Here is a 20,989-nt window from a genome sequence, read left to right on the forward strand (position 1 = left end):
CAAAGAGACCCATAAACGACACAGCAAAAATCTGCTCCTGGGAAGGTAGCAGCCACATCTTTGGGGCAATGTGTCATTGTCCCTTTAGGCTCTCTCAAAGAATTCTTGTGAAATACTAGTTCCTCAGGTGGCTCTAGGGAGAAAATGACCCCTAGATAAATAATTTGGAGAAAGATTACTCATAAAACCTTCCTTCAGAGGGACTTCCCTGGTGGTCCAGTGGCTAATACTCTATGTTCCCAATGCGGGGGGCACGGGTTCGACCCCTGGTCAGGGAACTAGATCCCACATGCTGCAACTGAAGATCCCACATGCCACAGTTAAGACTCAGCATGGCCAAATAAATTAAAAAATATTTCAGGGCTTCCCTGGTGGCTCTGTGGTAAAGAATCTGCCTGCCGATGCAGGAGACATGAGTTTGCTCCTTTGTCTTAGAAGATCCCATATGCTGTGGGGCAACTAAGCTCTTGAGTGAGCCACAGCTACTGAGCTCACCCTCCCTGGAGCCCGTACTCCACAACAGGAGAAGCCGCGGTAATGAGAAGCCCACATGCCACAGTTAGAGGGTAGCTCCCACTCTCCGAAACTAGAGAAGAGCCCGACCAGCAGTGAAGACCCAGCACAGCCAAAAGTAAATAAATAAATAAATAAATTTTTTAAATATTTAAAAAACAACAACAAATCTTCCTTTGGAGATTCCCAGTGCTAAACGCTCTGAGAACCTGCAATGAATCTCATATAACTCTCTCATTCTTGATTTTACTTGATGTCAGAATTCTAGGTATAACATTTTAATGTGTCCAGAACAGATGTACAAAAGAACCTGTTTTTGGAAATGTTAGGACAGGCTTTTGAATTACAGCACAATCATTGGAATGGAAATGAGACTGGGAATGACACTCATTGGGTGAACATTGGATTTAATGATTTAATCAGTCACTGGATAACAGCGGTGAGTGGAAGTGAGGCCTATACTGTAGATATCACTGTTTTCTTTCCTGTCCTGTCATATGGCGGTGCTGTCCTTTCCCTGTAATTTGCCACATTTTGCATTTCTCCTTTCCCGTAAGGAGGGGGGACTTTTTGGGGAGGAGTGCTAAACTCAGTGCCACTAACTTGATCACCTTTCAACTGATTCTGTAAAAGCCAAGGATTGCCTTCTGCTGTCAGCAACAGAAGGAGAAGGAAATGGCACCCCACTCCAGTACTCTTGCCTGGAGAATCCCAGGGACAGAGGAGCCTGGTGGGCTACAGTCCATGGGGTCGCTAAGAGTTGGAGATGACTGAGTGACTTCATTTTTCACGCATTGGAGAAGGAAATGGCAACCCACTCCAGTATTCTTGCCTGGAGAATCCCAGGGACAGAGGAGCCTGGTAGGCTGCCATCTATGGGGTTGCACAGAATCGGACATGACTGAAGCGACTTAGCAGCAGCAGGCAACTGAAACCACTCCAGTGACAACCAAGTGACAAGTTCATCCTTCTTACTTAAAAAGAAGTCCAGAGGTTGGTCCAGCACCTGAGAAATGCCATCAGGCACACAGCTGTACTAACCTTAGTGTGTGTTCATGTGGTTCTCCTGACCCCAAGGCAGCTCTACTATTTTAGGCATCATATCCACATCTTTGTTCCAAACAAGATGGGGAAGGACCTCTAGCTTCTATAAGCTGAATATGTGCTTTTTTATCCAGAGAACCATAACTTGCTTAGAAGCCCCTCCCACAAATGTCTCCCTCTCTGCATCTCATTGGCCAGAACTGTGTTTCATGGCTTCTCCAAGCTGCAGAGGACTCTGTAGAGTTCTTAGCTTGACGTGTGCTTCCCAGCATATTCAAGTGTCCATTAGCAAGTGAGAAAAGGGAAAATGAGTATTGGGCCAATAGCCACAGTGTGTACCAAAACCATCATTGAATTAGTCCTTTGTAGAAAGAGGTTCATGTTCTGTTCTTCTGTGTATTCTAGATTCCCTGTAATTTGGCAAATATTGAATGCGTGCATGTTTTAAGCAAGGCACAGTCATCTCTGCTCCTGAGGTGGTCACAATCTATAGAAAGAGAAATACACACCTGGCTCTGATAAACTTTCATAAGTACTACACTTAGGATCTTAGAAAAAAGTAACTGGAAACATGGTAAAATAAATTTGAAATCCATCCTAGACAATACAGGTAACTCACGTCACATCATATCTACTCCTATGGGAAGGAATCTGATGGTTAGAGTTTCAAGGGAACTAGGTTTAAGGAAGGTATCAGTTCAGTTCGGTCGCTCAGTCGTGCCCAACTCTTTGCGACCCCATGGACTGCAGCATGCCAGGCTTCCCTGTCCATCACCAGCTTCCAGAGCTTGCTCAAACTCTTGTCCGTTGAGTCGGTGATGCCATTCAACCATCTCGTCCTCTGTCATCCCCTTCTTCTCCCGCCTTCAGTCTTTCCCAGCATCAGGGTCTTTTCCAATGAGTCAGTTCTTTGCATCAGGTGGCTAAAGTACTGGAGTTTCAGCTTCAGCATCAGTCCTTCCAATGAATATTCAGGACTGATTTCCTTTAGGATGGACTGGTTGGATCTCCTTGCAGTCCAAGGGACTCTCAAAACTCTTCTCCAACACCACAGTTCAAGAGCATCAGTTCTTCAGCACTCGGCTTTCTTTATAGTCCAACTCTCACATCCATACATGACTACTGGAAAAACCATAGCTTTGACTAGACAAAAGAAAAGCAAAAAAAAAAAGTTGGAATATGACAATTTTTTTTCAGTGAGTTACTTTATTTTGCTTTTGATCCACCTAAGTTTTATTTACTTTCTTTTTGGTCCCGAATTCTCCCTTTTTATAGATAGTTGTTTATAGATGTCATCTCCTGGCTTAAGTCTTCCTTGTTCTCAGCCAGCCCCTCTCCCTTCTCCTCCCCAGCACCATGGCCAAGAATTTATGGTGAGAGATTTACCGATTAGGAGCTTCCTCACTATCTCCAGGCTTCCCAGGTGGCACTAGTGGTAAAGAATCCGCCACTCAATGCAGGAGACATAAGAGATGCCGGTTCAGTCCCTGGGGCAGGATGATCCCCTGCGGGAGGGAATGGGAACCCACTCCAGTATTCTTGCCTGGAGAATCCCATGGACAGAGGAGCCTGGCGGACTGTAGTCCATGGGGTAGCACAGGATCAGATATGACTGAAGCAATTAAGCACGCACGCACACACACCATCTGTACCTCCAGCAAGTTCAGAAAAGGAACAGTGATCTGCTAGAATTAGAAAGATTCCTTTTCAGCCCCTAAAATTGACCAAGGAACTCCCACCCATTCTGATATCTGTGAGCTGTTCATTTGCCTCCAGGTTAAGACGACAGAACTACCAGGATCCATAATTAGTGATTTTGTTATATTTTAAGATCCCTGGAAGTAAAATTCCCATTAAAATATATAAGCCTGGTGTTCAACTTTCAGACATTGAACTTTCAAATGGTGTTTAGGATTCTAGAAGCCCCTAGATCACTGCTTCTAGGTGAGACTTGGTAGGGAGTGTTGGCACGGACCCCTTGTCACTGGTGATCTGGTGACCTCTCAGTCATCACTGAGTCCCACTCACTCTGCAGCTTATTTCTTTTTGTTCCAAGGAGAGCATAATAGGTTTAGATTAAGTTCTTGTTTTGAGGATGTCCGCACTATTAGGTAAAGAGTGTGGCCTCTGTGAGTGATAAGCTTCTCTAACTGAGCAAGTTATATAGAGCTGTCAGTTCAGTTGCTCAGTTGTGTCCGACTCTTTTCGACCTCATGGATTGTAGCACGCCAGGCTTCCCTGTCCATCATCAACTGCCAAAGTTTGCTCAAACTCACGTCCATTGAGTCGGTGATCCCATCCAATTATCTCATCCTCTGTCATCCCCTTTGCCTCCTGCCTTCCATCTTTCCCAGCATCAGGGTCTTTTCCAATGAGTCAGTTCTTCGCATCAGGTGGCCAAAGTATTGGAGTTTCAGCTTCAGCATCAGTCCTTCTAATGAATATTCAGGACTGATCTCCTTTAGGATGGACTGGTTGGATCTCCTTGCAGTCCAAGGGACTCTCAAGAGTCTTCTCCAACACCACAGTTCAAAAGCATCAATTCTTCGGCGCTCAGCTTTCTTTATAGTCCAACTCTCACATCCATACATGACTACTGGAAAAAATCATAACTTTAACTAGATGGACCTTTGTTGGCTTGTATAGTTATATAGAGCTTATATATAAACTTGTTCAGTTATATAGAGCTGTAGGACCACTGTTAACCTCAGAGTTGCTGATATTGACTCTTGAGTCACTGAGCTCTTTATGGATGGTATGAATTAAAGTAATTTCTGCTGCATTTGGGTATTAAAAATCAGGATAGTCCAAAGGATTGCTTCCAAATGAGAATTCCATTTCAATAGTTGCAAAATGTGAAAAATGCCCTATATTCTTTATCTAGCCAGAAACATGTTTTTGCCTTATATTGAACTCTTTTTTCCTCTATTTCATATAGGTCATGCACATTTTTCTTTCTTAAAATTATTAGCCATTGGTTGGGGACCTCCCTTCCTGGACCAGGGATTGAACCCATGTCCCCTGCATTGGCAGGCAGATTCTCATCCACTGTACTACTAGGGAAGTTCCTCATTCAGCTTTAAGAAAAGTAAAAGACATTTTCACCAAGAACTTTATTTAACAACGTAGTCACTAATTGAATGAACTTTCTGGCTAACCCAATAACTATGCAAGGACCTTATTTTCAAAAGAGGACACACCTGAGGCTCTGCTGGACATGAATTGGATGGTGGGGAGCACTGTATAACCCAGGACAGTGGCTTTTTTTGTTTGGCTTCTTTCTCTTACATTTTCAAGGTTCTTCATGTTATCGCACGTGTCAGAACGTCATTCCTCTCATACAGCTGAATACTACTCCACTGCAAGGACATATCGCATTTTATTCTTCCCTTCATTATTCAGTGGACATTTGAGCTGGTTCCACACTTTTGGCTGTTGTGACTATCACTGCTATGAAATTCTTATGCAAGTTTTTGTATGGACATATGTTTTTGTTTCTCTTGGGGTGGATTTGTTTAACTGTTAAATTTGTCAATTATGATGTACATCTTTATGTCACTTAGCAGTAACGGCTGTTAGTTATTAAAATTCTGGCTCATTTTCTGCATTGCTTTGTATTTCAGTGACTTCTCCAGTGACTCACCTTTGGGGAATGTTATTTTGTGGGAAATACAGTTTTACTCCCTTCAGCTTATTTAATGGAAATCTACTGTTAACGTTAGGAAGAAAGCTGTGTTGTCGTTCACTTGCTAACCTCTAGTCGCCTGCTGATCTTCCTGGTTTTTATAAATAAGTAATAGCATTTAATTTTTTCATCATTTACAAAACCTTTTGTCTTTGTGGTATCATGTTACCTTCCTAGCAGTCCCGAGAGATGTCCTGAGACTGATCTTTTCTGGCTGCTAAACTTGGAGTCCAGTTGATTTCTTTTAAAAGAACAGTTAATACTTAACTATGATATGAGGCTGTCCTTCATTCTTCAACACCACAATCTGTTGTTTCCATGGTGATCTTTTTTCCAAGTACAGAGAATATGTATTAACCACCAGTGGAGGTTCCCAGGTGGCGCAGGTGGTAGAGAACCTGCCTGCCAATGCAGGAGACATAAGAGAGGTGGGTTTGAGCCCTGGGTCAGGAAGATCCCCTGGAGGAGGGCACAGCAACCCAATCCAGTATTCTTGCCTGGAGAAGCCCATGGATAGAGGAGCATGGTGGGCTACAGTCCATGGGGTCACAGAGTTGGACACAACTGAGTGACTAACACTTTCACTTCCACCAAGGGAAGTTCATTAGCCTACACCAGTGGTTCTCAGACTCTACTTGCATTAGAATCTTCTGGAAGGCTTGTTGAAGCTCAGTTTCCTGACTCAGTCTGCATGGGTCTGGAGATAGTGTGTTTCTAACAAGGTCTCAGGTCATGTTATGCTGCTGGTCCCAGCACCATTTTGAGACTCATAGGTCTGGCAGCTGAATGTATGTATCACTTTGGGTATTGTTCAGCCAGCGCTTCTCAAAATTTAATGTGCACGTGAATCGCCTGGAGATACCTTTAACTGGTTGTGACTCAGTAGGCCTGGGAAGGCTTCCAGGATTCTGTTTGGGTGGTTCTTTGTTTTTGTTAAACTGTGGTAACTCCACATTGAAAAAAGCTTGCCAGCTTTAAGCAGATGAACAGGATATACCTTGTAACCTGTGATGGAAGTATGCTTTACAAGTTACGTGGTTACTCCTAGAAAATCAGAGGCCAGAGTAGTCCTGGTTAGACTCAAAAGAGCAGATGGTTGAGACTTTAAACATAATATTCAGAGTAAATTATAATTCTCTTGAGGAATCTTTTAAATGTATGTTTCCAGGTTCTGAAATGTTTCACAACTCCTGTCTCTTGAACAAAATAGATTCTACAGGGATTCTAAATTCATTCTTTTAAACTAAAGGAGTTACTTTTTGTTTTTCATTTTCTCAGCTTCTCCACGAATGAAGACTTGATGAGATCAACTTTAAGGACTTACTGTTTTGCATAATTTTATACTTAGTACCTGGAAGGATTATTATATAAACAAAATAAATTCTCCATAAAACTAATTTTTTTCTTTTTCTCTTGGCAGATCACTTACAACCTTGGGGTTGGTTATCTCATCGCTGGCTGACCAGGCAGCTGGCAAGGGTAAAAACAAATTTGTGCCTTATCGCGACTCAGTCCTCACTTGGCTGCTTAAGGTAATTTATTGCTCTCGTGTTCTTTTCCAACTAGAAATTGGCTGTTTCAGTGGTGACAGCTGAGAGATGTGTGCAAAGCTAACCAAAGACAACACAGCGAACTTCTGACAGTAGTGTTACTATGATCCCTAAACACGCAAGGACAAAGACTCATTCCCATTGCCATTTTTCCATTGTAAGGCTGTTTGACAGGCATTGTGCTTTGATGTGAATAGAGAGAGATCACCGTTCTCTTGTCACAAAATTTTTTGTGAAATACAAGCCCGTTTCCACATCAGGTTCTTTTCACAGAGAAGGTCATCTGCACACATTTGCCACTTCCCTCTTGCGTTGTGCCTGGAACAGGCCCTGTTTCTAAGATGCTATTTGAAATATGTTGCAGGACAATCTGGGGGGCAACAGCCAGACCTCCATGATCGCCACCATTAGCCCAGCAGCAGACAACTACGAAGAGACCCTCTCCACGCTGAGATACGCAGATCGGGCCAAAAGGATCGTTAACCATGCCGTCGTGAATGAGGATCCCAACGCGAAGGTCATCCGGGAACTGCGGGAAGAGGTGGAGAAACTGAGGGAGCAGCTCTCACAGGCTGAGGTATGGTGAGCCCAGCACTCCCTGTGATCCGGCTCCCTGGCTCCTGGTATCTGAGTGTTGAAGATGAGCTCGCTCGCAGTTCAGCTCCCCTCATGTCCTTCAGCAGTGCTGAGCCGATGAGCATCTTCTCCGTGCTAAGCATGGGGAGGACAACGAACATGAAATGCAAGGCTGCATCCCAGGCACTGACAGTCGAGGAAGCAGACAGTTAAGAGACTTGCTGCCACTGCCTGACTGTTTCAGGCAGTCAGTTGGCCCTTCACACTCTTCCAGTGTGAAATCCTAAGACCCAAAGATGCTGCTTTGATTAACATTGTAGATGACAACTTCCACGTGGCCTTGCCATTTTCAGAGAGGTTAGCTCTGTATCATCTCGTTATTAAGTCGGGCAGACAAGGTAGTCAAGAATAATTAGCATTAGGAGTAATTCATTTTGTATTTGGTTCATTTGTATCAGCTCCTGACAGGGAACCAAATCACATTTACATTGTTACCATCTTTCCTTGGCTTTACCCAGACTTCATAATCATACCCACTTCCCAATAGCTGTTGCCAGGGGAGGCACTGTCTCACTGCACTAGATGGGGGCCAAGTGCCTCAACTTCGGTTACATGCTTCTGCCTGCCAGGACTCGGGTATGTACCCCAGGCTTCTGAGTTCACCTTCCTTCCTACTGCTGTCTTCTGACCCCACAAACAAAGGGAGGTCAGAGCTAGGGACCTGAAGATTCTACCTACTGCTGATCATGGAGCTGCATTGTAACTGTTTGCTTACATGTCTTTCTCCTCTTCTGGGCCACCGGTTCCTCAAGTGCAGGAAGCATGTTTTATTAATTGTGTTTATCCCTAGTACAACAGCGATACTGGAAAGCACTTAGCACAATGGGTTGCCCATGCGAAGTGCTCAATAAATGGTGCTCTTTTTTATTATCATTCTAATCATCACTGAGTGCCTCAAGCTTAATTTGTTTTTCATTGATGCCAAGCAGGGTGGTAGAACACTTGGAAAATTAAAATGCTGATAAACTGTGATGAGAGTCGTTCCTCGGAGGAGCGTGATGACTCTGGAGTTTGTCTGTAGGTGGATCATCTCTGTCCTCCCTCCTGTCTCTGAATCTGCATTTCTGCTGTGACCCTGTAATCCAGGCCTGGTAGCCAGAACAGTGCCTGGCCAAAGGGGTAGACCAGAGGAACCACAGCAGGTTCACGTCATAGCTCAGTCGTGTTTGACTCTTTGCAACTCCATGGACTGTGGCATGCCAGGCTTCCCTGTCCTTCACTATCTCCTGGAGTTTGCTTAAACTCACATCCATTGAGTCAGTGATGCCATCCAACCATCTCATCCTTTGTTGTCCCTGGCTCCTCCTGCCTTCAATCTTTCCCCAGCATCAGGATCTTTTCTAATGAGTCGGCTCTTTGCATCAAGTGGCCAAAGTACTGGAGCTTCAGCTTCAGCATGAGTCCTTCCAGTGAATATTCGGGTTGATTTCCTTTAGGATTGACTGATTTGATCTCCCTGCTGTCCAAGGGACTCTCAAGAGTCTTCTCCAGCACCACAGTTCAAAAGCATCAATTCTTTGATGCTTAGACTTCACATAGAATTTTCATGTGTGTCCCCTTGGACCCAGCACTGAATGTCACTCTCAGGTTCTGTTAACACAGTGAGACACAGTTAACAACATCCTCAGCCAGACCCACATCATTGCCACTTCAGCTTCCAGTCCGAGTTCTGCCATCTTTCTTGTTTGTAGGGTTATCCTTTGCAGAGCCTCATGTTTCATGTTACTACAGAGTGTCATAAAAACATATGGGGGCCAAGGAAAGGCCCCCTGAGATTTCTTAAGCTGCATGTCTATATTTAGACCTCTTAATTATTCTCACTGAGCAAACTCAGAGGGAAATTACTGCCTTTTTAACCAGATGTCCTATTTCCAAGTGAGTAATAAGCATGCTAAGTTTATTACCATCAGTAAGAAAAGTAGTTCAAATGGCCCAGACTCAAATTTTAAAATGGTTGAGAAGAGTCTCTACCTTTGCTGGTAGGTTAATATAACTGGGATGTGTTTATTAGTGATGTGTGTTGGTCTTTGTTTTATTGAAAAACAAATCTAGTCAAGTAATTTGTTCTCATACTTTGCTATTTTGAAGGTGAACTTTAGCATTTTTGAGGTCTTTAAATGTGAAATTTAAGTATGATGGATAAAATTACTCTGGGACGATTTATATCACTTTAATTCAGGGTACTGGAATTCCTTTTTTCTGGCTTTAAGAAGAGCAGCCATTTATTCTTTCACATCATTTGATTAATAAAGATCTAAAAACCCCCCTGACAGAGTGTGGCTTAATTGCTTCCAACAGACAGTTGATAACCTCTTAAGAAGGACAATAAGGGATTGTCTTGTACATAATGCTGGAACAAATGAGAAAATCAGATATCTCTGCTTTCATTTTAAAGGCTATGAAGGCCCCTGAACTGAAAGAGAAGCTGGAAGAGTCTGAAAAGCTGATAAAAGAGCTAACAGTGACTTGGGAAGAGAAGCTCAGGAAAACAGAAGAAATTGCACAGGTAGCTTAATAACCCGGGCCTAAAATACCGTGATTTTTTTTTTTTTTGGGAAGTACAGTTGACATAGAGTGTTGTGCCATATAGCAAAGTGACTCAGTTATACACATATAGACATTCTTTAAAAAAATTTTTTTTTCCATTATGGCTTATCACACAGGATATCGAGTATCGTTCCCTGTGCTACAGTGATTCTTCTTCATTTGCCATCTTTTCTGTAAAACGACTTGTCATCCTCAAAGAATCCTAAGGGGATTTCACTAGTGGTCCGTTGAGTAAGACTCTGTGCTCCCAATGCAGGAACACGGATTCAATTCCTGGTCAGGGAACTAGACCCTGCGTGCTGCAATTGAAAATCCTGCACGCTGTAACTAAGACCCGAGACAGCCAGAAAAAAAAAAAAGACAGCCAGGAAAAAAAAAAAAAAAGCCTTAAGGAGCTTTTTCTACTGAACTAGAGCCTACAAAAATCCATTTTTAGACACTGACTTCATTGTCTTGTATCAATTACTACTTGGTCCCTGTGTTTGCTAGAAGAGAGTTCAAAATTTGTGCAGGCATGGTATAGGAATCATCTTTAATGTGTCCTGCTTTTCACATTTTAAACAAAAATCTGTGATTTCAGATCACCTGGCAAAGCATTGGCAGAGAATTTATAATAGTACTCTTGCCTGGAAAATCCCATGGATGGAGGAGCCTGGTGGGCTGCAGTCCATGGGGTTGTGAAGAGTCCGACACGACTGAGCGACTTCACTTTCACTTTTCACTTTCATGCATTGGAGAGGGAAATGGCAACCCACTCCAGTGTTCTTGCCTGGAGAATCCCAGGGACGGGGGAGCCTGGTGGGCTGCGGTCTATGGGGTCACACAGAGTCAGACACAACTGAAGTGACTTAGCAGCAGCAGCACATCATAGGCTTTTCAATGTGTTTGATTCTTTGGCTCATTAGAAAATGCTGTTATGAAATTTATTTGAGATAAAAAGCAAGGACTGAGCATGCACACATGTGTGAGTGTCTGTATGCATGAGATGTGAATTCTACACTGTGCATTTTATGACATTTTCATCTCACTGACCACTTGTAAGTATTGAACCATCCCAATCAGGTAGCTGGAAATCAGTAACTGGAACCTGGGCCAGCCTTCTGCTTATATGTTTTTTTAGATATCACAAGCACACACCTAACTTTCTGTAACTCCTACTTGGCTTTATTTTTCTTCATAGCACATATCACCTTAGGAAATTCTGTATTTTACCTGTCTATTTTGTTATGGTCTGTGTCCTTCCACTAGAATATAATTTTTGGTGAAAGAAGTAACTATGTTTTGTTTGCTCTTGTATTCCCAGCCCTAGGTTAGTACCTAACACAAAAAACATTTCATGAATAACTTGAATGAATTCAAAGTGAAAGTGAAAGTTAAGTCGTTCAGTGGTGTCCGACTCTTTGTGACCCCATGGACTGTAGCCCACCAGGCTCCTCCGTCCATGGGATTCTCCAGGCAAGAATACTGGGGTGGGTTGCCATTGCCTTCTCCAGGGGATCTTCCTGACCCAGGGATCGAACCCAGGTCTCCCGGATTAGAGGCAGACGCTTTAACCTCTGAGCCACCAGGGAAGCCCGAATGAATTCAAGGCCCTCTGCAAAAAGGAGAGGCCTGCTCTTCCAGCCCCATCTCCCACTACTTTCCCACATTGACTAGGGATTCTTTTCTTTTTTTAACTTTTTATTTTACATTGAAGTCTAGCCGATTAACAATGTCGTGACAGTTTTGGGTGCACAGCAGAGCAACTCAGCCATACTTATACACGTATCCATTTTCCCCCAACTCCCCTCCTCTCCAGACTGCCCATAACATTGAGCAGCGCTCCCTGTGTTATACGTGGGGTCCTTGGACTAGGGGTTCTTGACACCTGCGTTCATCCACCGCATCCTGAGTCCTCACCGTACTTCCCTCTGCCCTTACCTTGCAACTCCTCCGTTTCTTCCTCTTGAAATTCTTCTTGTGCCTCAAGAACCATCTCAAATGTATTCTCTTCCTGAAGCCTTTCCTGGACTCTTAACCCATCGCAATCTCCGTCCTTTGAAGTCCCACAGCACGGTGTTCCTCTTCAGAGGCTCGGGGCTCTCCTCTTTCATCTCTAGCCCTGTGGTCTCATCCCCTCCACTGGACTGGAAGCCCCTTAAGGGCGGGCCGGTACCTGGTTCACCCCTGGTGCTCCTGTGACACTGACACAAGATGTCACATGTCTTAGACGCTCAGAAACTTGGTTGAGCTGAGTAGAATGTGTTGTTTCACTGGCGTTGTCCCCAGAAATAGTGACTTTCCATTGGTACATCTCCTGACTCGAGCAACACACAGAGCTTTCCTGCTTTTGTGTGTCTCTGCACAGGAGAGGCAGCGGCAACTTGAAAGCATGGGGATCTCCCTGGAGACTTCTGGTATCAAAGTAGGAGATGACAAGTGCTACTTGGTCAACCTGAATGCAGACCCTGCTCTCAACGAACTTCTGGTTTATTATTTAAAGGTAAGAAGTATATGAGCAGATAGCCGCCATCCTGATTCCTTCATGTACGATCCCACTTGGGTCTGGGTACCTGTCCCCATGATCTTGCTTTTTGTATCCAGCTTAGCTCTCATTAAAAGTAAGAGGAATGGTAGTTCAGTCGAGTTACCACTGAGCGAGAACTAGCTGTTTTGTATTGCGTCAGCCAAAAAGTTTGGGTTGGCCAAACATCTTTTCCATAAGATGTTATGGAAAGACCCCCGACAAACTTCTGGACCAACCAATATTATACTGGGGCTGCCTAGCTGGGCTGATTTCAGAGGGGCAGGGGGAGCCACCAGGGGTGTCAGGGTGATCTCTGGCTATGGCGACAGGATTCTGAGAAGCTCTGGAGAGTCACCATTATGCGTCTGAGTAATCCTAAGGGGATCTTGAGGTCAGCACAAGCCTAAAGCAGACTATGATGGGAAATTACACAGCTAGGGTTTTTCCCTAGGATTCTTCCATATCCATCCCTTCTAAACCTGCGTCCTTAGGAAGTAACTCTTGGTCCCATGATCACCCTCAGGTGTGGAGATGGGTGTGTGCTTTGGGGTTTGGCCCTGTGGCCTCAAGGTCGTCACTGACCATACTGCAGCAGTCACTGCAGCGGTTGTCAAACTCCTTCGTTAGGGATTCTGAGCTGCCTCGTGAATATGCAGAATGCAGTGGAGAATAAACTTGAAGTGAAGAAAGGAGCCTCAGTCTTCTAGAATCCTTGTTATTCTACTTTTTCCAGAAACAAATATGACATAAATAGCCCCTGACTTACTGAGAGTCCGCTCACAGACTTAAGATCTGTTCATTTAGGAAAGGATGAAGCGGTAAGGGATTGTTTCTGAATTCTTGATTTTGAAAGACCATGCACTGCGCTTTCTCTGTTGAACAGGGAAGTCTTTTTATTGTCACAGAGACTGCATGACTTTTAGAGCAACAGAACAGGCAAAGGGGCTGCACACTGGGCTCAACCAGCAGGAATCACAGTCCTCACATGTCTGAGTTTTGAAGTACTTAAGAATCATGCTAACATGTACACTGTATAACCCACAGGCATGAATACTCTGTAATTTAGTATTAGCAACTCAACTTTTGTTTATCATTTTAAAAGTTGAAAATATGATTCTCCATGAAACTATTTTCAGTGTTTCTTGAATTTATATAGCTTTTCTCAAAGACTTTCACTGTTAATTCAAGTGATTCTTGAGAAAGAATCCTATTCATTAGATCATAATAATACTGTTTTGGTTTTGCGGGAGGAGAGGGGGACAGGCTTAGAATGAAATGGCTTGGCCATGGTCACATAAACAGTCATCAAGTTAAAATTGGAGCTCAAGATTTTCTATTGTCAAATCTGACTTCTTTATGTTCCAAAATATTAGCTAATCACTGTTGATTAGGGTTTTGTTTTGTATTTTTTTCTATAGTGTTTAAACATGTTTTAAATTTAGAGTGTTAAGGTAAGCTTTTGACCTACAATGCACCAGATCTCGCATCTCCTGTCTGGTTCACCTAATGTTGTTATCCGTGGTCTGTTGGGTTATTCAAATTGACTGTGATAAACTTTTACTGAGTTACCTGCAAGTGTAGGTGTTTCTGTCTTGAACAATCTGTTACCAGGACCACACCAGGGTAGGTGCCGACACCTCTCAGGACATCCAGCTCTTTGGGATAGGAATTCAGCCTGAGCACTGTGAGATCGACATTGGCTCTGATGGAGAGGTCAGCCTCACTCCAAAAGAAAATGCACGGTAAGAAAAGTACCGTATAGATAACTAATGAGAGCCTACCGCGTAGCTCAGGGAGCTCTACTTAAATGCTCTGTGAGGACCTACATGGGAAGGCAGTCCAAGGAAGAGGGGATATATGTATCCACATGGCTGATTTACCTTGCCATACAGCAGAAACCAACAGAACATTGTAAAGCAACTATTGTCGTCATTGAGTAGCTAAGTCCTGTCCAGCTCCTTAAACCCCATAGACTGTAGCCCACCAGGCGCCTCTGTCCATGGAGTTTTCCAGGCAAGAATACTGGAGTATTCGGTTGCCACTTCCTTCTCCAGGGGATCTTCCAGACTCAGGGATTAAACTTGTGTCTCCTGCATTGGCAGGCAGGTTCTTTACTGCTGAGCCACCTGGGAAGCCCTAGACTCCAATAAAAATTAATTTTAAAATAATAAAAATAAAGAGATGGTAGAGAAGAACAAAAAAATAAAAGTACCTTAACATAGCTTAAGTGCCTCATTTTCAGGAGTAGACTGCCCCTTTCTGTTTGTTCAGTTATCAAAGTTAAGGCCACAGTAGCTTTTGCTTTCTGCTTATAGAGAGCTGTGTAAGCAAAATTTAGAGCACCAGCTTCGGCGTGGCTGATTCTGCCTTTACTAGCTGGGTGATCTTAGATAAGATACCTCTTTTATCTAATCTTCAATTCCCTCATGTGATAAATAAGGCTGCTACTGCTGCTAAGTCACTTCAGTCGTGTCCGACTGTGTGACCCCATAGACAGCAGCCCACCAGGCACCCCCGTCCCTGGGATTCTCCAGGCAAGAACACTGGAGTGGGTTGCCATTTCCCTCTCCAATGCATGAAAGTGAAAAGTGAAAGTGAAGTCGCTCAGTCGTGTCCGACTCCTAGGCTAATGGTAGACAAAACATACAAATCACTTCCCTCAGTGCCTGACACACATAAATATTGAATAAAGTTAGTTGTTACCCATATAATGCATTATATGAAAAGCAGTTAAAATCAGATAACCCCATTATATGAAGAATTCCTAAGCTAAGCTATAATATGTAAAAATTTGAGAATTGACAGGGTAATATATTTACTTTTTATTTTCTACTAAATGATGTCTTCCATTATTTTATAAGCATGTATAAAATGAAGTCTTAAAACAATATTCATTAACGCACAGCATTATAATTCAGAACATACGTTTTTATGAAGAAAACGACATTCTTGTCAAATTACTCTGTTAATATCAGCCGTATACATTTCCAAGTGATGAAAACCTGAGACTGAAACCATCAACATGCGTGATTCATGAAATCTGTAGGTCTTATGTTAAAGTGATATATTGTTAACATATTTAATGATAAGGTGATACTAGTCCTTAATTTTTATTTATTCCAAGTTCAAATAAAATTGAACTTTGTGCTATACCCCTCCATTAGAAGCTCTGGAGTTTTTTTCCTACTTTTTTAATTGACAAAATTACGTGTGTATATACACATGCACACACACACACACACACACACAACGTGACAATTTAATCACTTTCTCTTTCAACTCTATATCTGAAAATGATCTTATTCAGGAGATTTCCTCGTACCTGATTTTACCTCCAAGTCTTTTTACCCTACTTTTCTTCCGTTCCCACCATGCTCAGTCTCCTCCTTTCCTATGACCTGAGGCCAGTGGTTCATTCATTCAGTATACTTGCTCTAGGCTCTGTGCTGGGAATGTCCAAGAATAGTGACTCAAAGCCTAGTGGGGGAGGATGTATAGAAACAACAGTTATTTTACAGGAAGCTAAGCGCTCCTTCTAAAGTGATCTTTATAACCTGCAAATATGATCACTATAAAAGTATGTGGGGTTTGCAGGACTTAGAATATGCTCTTGTCATGGGAATGCACAGTAGCAAAAGAAGTGAAGAACAAAATATATTTTAGAATTATGTAAGAGTTGGCAAGATTTAGTGATATGCTCAGAGACAGCATAGGAACTCAGTAAAGGAAAAGAAGTCAGCACTATTAAGTTTCTGTCTTAGAAATGAGGTAAATAGTGGTGCTACTAAATCAAGAAAAGGTATATTAGAGGAGGAAGAGGCTTGCAGGATGATAGGTAATGAGTAGTAATGAGTTCAGTTTGGGATATTTTGAGTTTGAGCTGTCCTTGGGATATCGGTGTGAAGATTTCCAGGTGCACGTTGGATTTAGCACTGTACACCCTACACTAAAGATACACAGCTGGGTGTTATGTGTTGCCTGTTTTGAAAGTGGATCTAGAATGAATAGTGGAAGCGTTAAACCAATGTCTATGGGATGATCTGAAGATAATCCATGAAGGGGGCTGAGACAGGGAGTCAGATAGGCAAGGTACAATGATGGAATCCAAGAAAAGAGAACATTTAAAGAAGAGGTCAGTATAGAAGCTAAAGAGCTTCTGTGGGACATAGCAGTTAGGAAGACATTAACAGCCCGTGGATGTTTGGGTACCAGGCAGTTGTGGGTATGGAAGGAAAGTAAACAAGGAAGACTAGGAGGTGAGGAAGTGGGTGGAGAATCTTGATTGTGAAGATGGGAATGGGATTGGAGACATAGCAAGAGAAGGAGGTGAGGTGAAGGGATAGTCATTATTTCCCTGAATCTTCCGCAGGTCTCTCTTCGCATGTCTTACCTGCTGCTTAACTACAGTCTATTGAGTGTTAATCTGTGTCTCTGTTTTTCACTTGTAGAAGTCTAAGAAGTCTTTTTTAAGATATGCCTGGTCTCTATTGGTAGAATTTTGTTTTTACTCCATTATATGCTTTAGTAATTTTATTTTTACTTATTTCATTGCCTTTATTTGGAAATGCTCTTCTTTGATGTTGTTGGGGCTTCAGTCCAACTGTTTGTTGTATCTGCTGATAACTTTGCTTCCTAAAGCAGTTCGTGATTTTTTAGATTTGTTCCTCTTCAGCGGTTTGTAGGAGTCTTGTGGCCTGGATGAGGCTACATAATTTCCTGCGAAGAGATTTTATATTTGCTTCCTCCATGTACCCCTGGCATGTGTCCAAGTGGAAATTACTTCTATGCTAATTTCTTGGCTTGGGTACATTGCCAAACCAGTTTCCATAACTTTTTCTTTTTTATATTATTGTAGTAAGAGCATGATATGTGTGTGTGTATGTGTGTGTATAAGCGAGCACCTAGAATAGTGTATCTAAAGATGCAGATGATCACAGAAGTAATAAGTAAAAGAAGTAAATATTATTATATTTCTCTCTGATTTACTCTGGAACCGTTTTTAGTTTTATTCTAGAATAACACTGCTCAGTAGAACTTTGTGAGACCGTGGAAAGGTTCTCTGTCTGCTGAGACCATTTTGGTAGGTCTCACCACCACTATCGAGGTGGTGTGGGCTTTCCTGGTGGCTCAGCTGTAAAGAATCCACCCGCCAATGCAGCAGACACAGATTCAGTCCCTGAGTCAGGAAGATCCCCTGGAGTAGGAACTGGCAACCCACTCCATTATCCTCGCCTGGGAAATCCCACGGACAGAGGAGCCTGGCGGGGCTACAGGCCGTGGGGTCGCAAATAGTTGAACACGACTTAGCAACTGAGCAGGCGTGCACACACATTGAGGTGGGGCTCTTGAGAATTGACACATGGCTAGTGAGAATGAGAAACTGAGTTTTTAGAAGGATCATTCAGCAGTGATCCTTATTTAAAATAATTATTATTTTAGATAATAAAGGACACTGCATGGCCCTTTATGTCTATTAGAGAGAGCTCCCCCGCTTACCTCTTGAGCCCCTGGGTCGGCGTTTTCTGCTCTTTACTGTTGAGCTGACACATCCCCCCACGTCGTGTCCCCCAGGTCCTGTGTCAATGGCACCCTCGTGTGCAGCACCACCCAGCTGTGGCATGGGGACCGAATCCTGTGGGGAAACAACCACTTCTTCAGGTAAGCACCTTGTGCTCACAATTATGTTCACTGACATGTCTTTTCTGTTACCTGAGTGTGAAACACACTGATTTTCTCTAATGGTCAAAAACCCCACAGGATTAATTTGCCCAAGAGGAAACGGCGAGATTGGTTGAAAGACTTTGAGAAAGAGACAGGCCCGCCGGAGCACGACCTGGACGCGGCCAGTGAAGCGTCCTCAGAACCAGACTATAACTACGAATTTGCGCAGATGGAGGTTATCATGAAAACGCTGAATAGCAATGGTGAGACCCTAAACAGTTACTTTCTCTCTCTCCTCTTTAAATGACTCCAAGAGGAATTTGAGCATGACTAGAGAATTGTCAGATTTCTGGCATATCAAATTGGGTATTCTGTTGCAGGAATAAAGCTTTTGACCTTTTTTGTTTATTTCTGGATTTTTCCCTTCAAGGACCTCTCTTTTTAATTATAAAAATGAAGTGTCAAGAAAAGGCCAGATGAAAAAACAAGTGTGATGTATTACTATGTAGAGTATAGAACAACAGAAAAGAGCATCATTAAGATTAGGGATTAAGGGATTTCCATGACAATGGTTAAGACTCTTCCTTCTGGTGCAGAGGGCACAGGTTCAATCCCTGGCTGGGGAACTAAGATCCCACGTGCCATGCTGTGGCCAAACATTTTAAAAAGAAAAAAAGATTAGAGATTAAGATTAACTACGGGGGCTCCTGACAGCGCAGCACAGGGAGGACCACAGCTGGGACCCAAGCTCCAGCCCATTCTGCCACTTGCTCGCCAAGTTGGGAGGAGTCCCGACAGACATTTCATGCTCAGACAGGATCACATTAGTGGGTCGGTTAACAACATGCCTGAGCAGCAAGTCTCCTCTGAGCGGTTGTTTGGAAGCCCCAGTAGGTGCAGGGTGTGACAGGAGAGTGCAGTTCCAAACTCCAGGTGAAGGAACGCCCGTTAGAAGAGAGCTTCTTGCTTTCGATGCATTTACAGGCTTCTGGGTGTCTCTGTTCTCCAACTCTGCGAAGCATCTAAGTGATATCCATTTAATCATCTACCATCCCATGGCACACATTTCTAATTTCTCCAATCACTACCTGCTTATCATATATTTATTTATATATTTACACACACACACACACACACACACACACACACACGATCCCCCCTGGATAACCAGTGAGTGTGTAGTATTTGTTAATCCCTCCAGTCTTCTTAGGCAGAGCAGTTGGTCATCAGTGGCCTGGCTCGTGGTGTTAACGTAAGTATCCATTTGTATTCTAGATCAGACTTTGATCTCTAGTGTTGATTTCATTCATTTAAAAGCAATATTTCCCCGTCACTCTGCTTTACCCACTCCCCTTGCTAAGTGAAGCTCCCCTGTAGGGCACATCGACGTGCTCTGATACGATGCTGAAATGCTGGCGGCCGGGCAGAATTCATACTCTTCACCTCTACTGCTTAGGTGGCTTCCCGATCATAAGCCTGTCTGCCTGGTGGTCATCCCCTTGGTGGTCCTATTTGAAGATTCTCTTCCCTCTCATGTGGTTTCAGACGAAGCTCCTCCACAAACACTGGGATAAAGGTTTTAACTGATTGGCTTTAGCTTGAAGGAGCTTGACTGGTTTTTAGCAGGGCTGCTGGTTGGTGCTTGTGCTTCATGCTTTGGCCAGATCTAACATGACGGGGAAGACACCGCAGTCTTCTGCCTGGCAGAGGTGCTCTGAATTCTTGTTGGAGCAATGTTCCCTTTTCAGTTATGACCGCTTCCTCCCCGTTTCCAAATTCCATGGCCTTCCCAATGGTTAGAACCTGGTGGCTGTTCTTTTCTTCATGTATCCAACAGCAAGAAGTGTCTCTAGTATTTTTATTTCTGTTGACAGCACAGGAGTTCAGGATATGGTACTCCTGGGTAAATAGTCACCTGCATTATCTCAGTGATAAACTAAAATAGCGTATCTTCAAATCTCTAGAATAATTAATGGTCTAAAACCCAGTTCATTTGAATTAAGAGTAAAAGCAAACCTAGTATTTTTAGACCATAATATGTTTTTCTCGACAACAACTGTTTTCACAGAGTCAGTGGCAGCTCTAAAGTAAAGAAGAACTGAGGGTCTGCTGAACGGTCCCAGAGCTTATTCCATCTGGAATTCAAAGGTTCCTTTTTCCCTCAAAGGATCTATTCTGCCCTTTGATTCAGTGCCTTAGGCATCTTGATACGAATTAATTCTAATTCTCTGGGTCACTTTTTTTTCTTTTTTTTAATTTTCTGGGTCCTGAGGCTTCCCTTATGGCTCAGCTGGTAAAGAATCCGCCTGCAATGTGGGAGACCTGGGTTCGATCTCTGGGTTGGGAAGATCCCCTGGAGAAGGAAAAGGCTACCCACTCCAGTCTTCTGACCTGGAGAATTCCATGGGCTGTATAGACCATGGGGTCGCAAAGGGTCGGACACAGCTGAGTGACTTTCACTTTCACTTTCCTCTGGGTCACGTAAATGCCCTTCAACCTTTACACCATCACCCTCTCTCTTTCCCATACACGGGACAAACAAGTTTGCGCTGATTGCATAGTTATGTACCAGGCAGAGAATAAAGTAAGGAAGAAGGGAGCATGCTATGCCCAAAGGAAAAGAGGTCCTTTCTCTCCTAAAACACTTACCCCTTTGGTTTCTTGGCCTGAGGCTCCAGGCTCACTGAGTTTTAAAACAGTTCATTCAAGAGGAACAAAGTGATAAGGAAATGAAGGAAACTGTTAACACTCTTGACAGTGGACTGGTGATTTGAGAACAGGCCAGAGCATCTTTGGTTTCTGTCCTGGCCCATATCACAGAGTCAGACTGACATGCTGATTGGAATG

At 43.2% G+C, this 20,989-nt stretch overlaps 1 protein-coding gene across 10 annotated transcripts in view; it reads left to right on the forward strand.

Moving 5' to 3' along the window:
* Nucleotides 1-20,989, forward strand: part of KIF13A (kinesin family member 13A) — a 202,790-nt gene that overhangs the window by 131,499 nt on the left and 50,302 nt on the right. For 6 of the 10 annotated variants that reach the window (XM_027525256.1, XM_027525247.1, XM_027525249.1 and 3 more), the window contains exons 10-17: nucleotides 6,663-6,774; nucleotides 7,157-7,369; nucleotides 9,824-9,934; nucleotides 12,323-12,457; nucleotides 14,093-14,223; nucleotides 18,053-18,139; nucleotides 18,239-18,405; nucleotides 19,599-19,718. In XM_027525256.1, coding sequence (XP_027381057.1) covers nucleotides 6,663-6,774; nucleotides 7,157-7,369; nucleotides 9,824-9,934; nucleotides 12,323-12,457; nucleotides 14,093-14,223; nucleotides 18,053-18,139; nucleotides 18,239-18,405; nucleotides 19,599-19,718 — 1,076 coding nt within the window. The remainder of the gene's footprint in view (nucleotides 1-6,662; nucleotides 6,775-7,156; nucleotides 7,370-9,823; nucleotides 9,935-12,322; nucleotides 12,458-14,092; nucleotides 14,224-18,052; nucleotides 18,140-18,238; nucleotides 18,406-19,598; nucleotides 19,719-20,989) is intronic. The other 4 variants (XM_027525251.1, XM_027525253.1, XM_027525254.1 and 1 more) reach the window with 1 other exon arrangement.

Source organism: Bos indicus x Bos taurus, chromosome 23 (genome assembly GCF_003369695.1).
Source record: "Bos indicus x Bos taurus breed Angus x Brahman F1 hybrid chromosome 23, Bos_hybrid_MaternalHap_v2.0, whole genome shotgun sequence".
Lineage (NCBI taxonomy): Eukaryota > Metazoa > Chordata > Mammalia > Artiodactyla > Bovidae > Bos > Bos indicus x Bos taurus.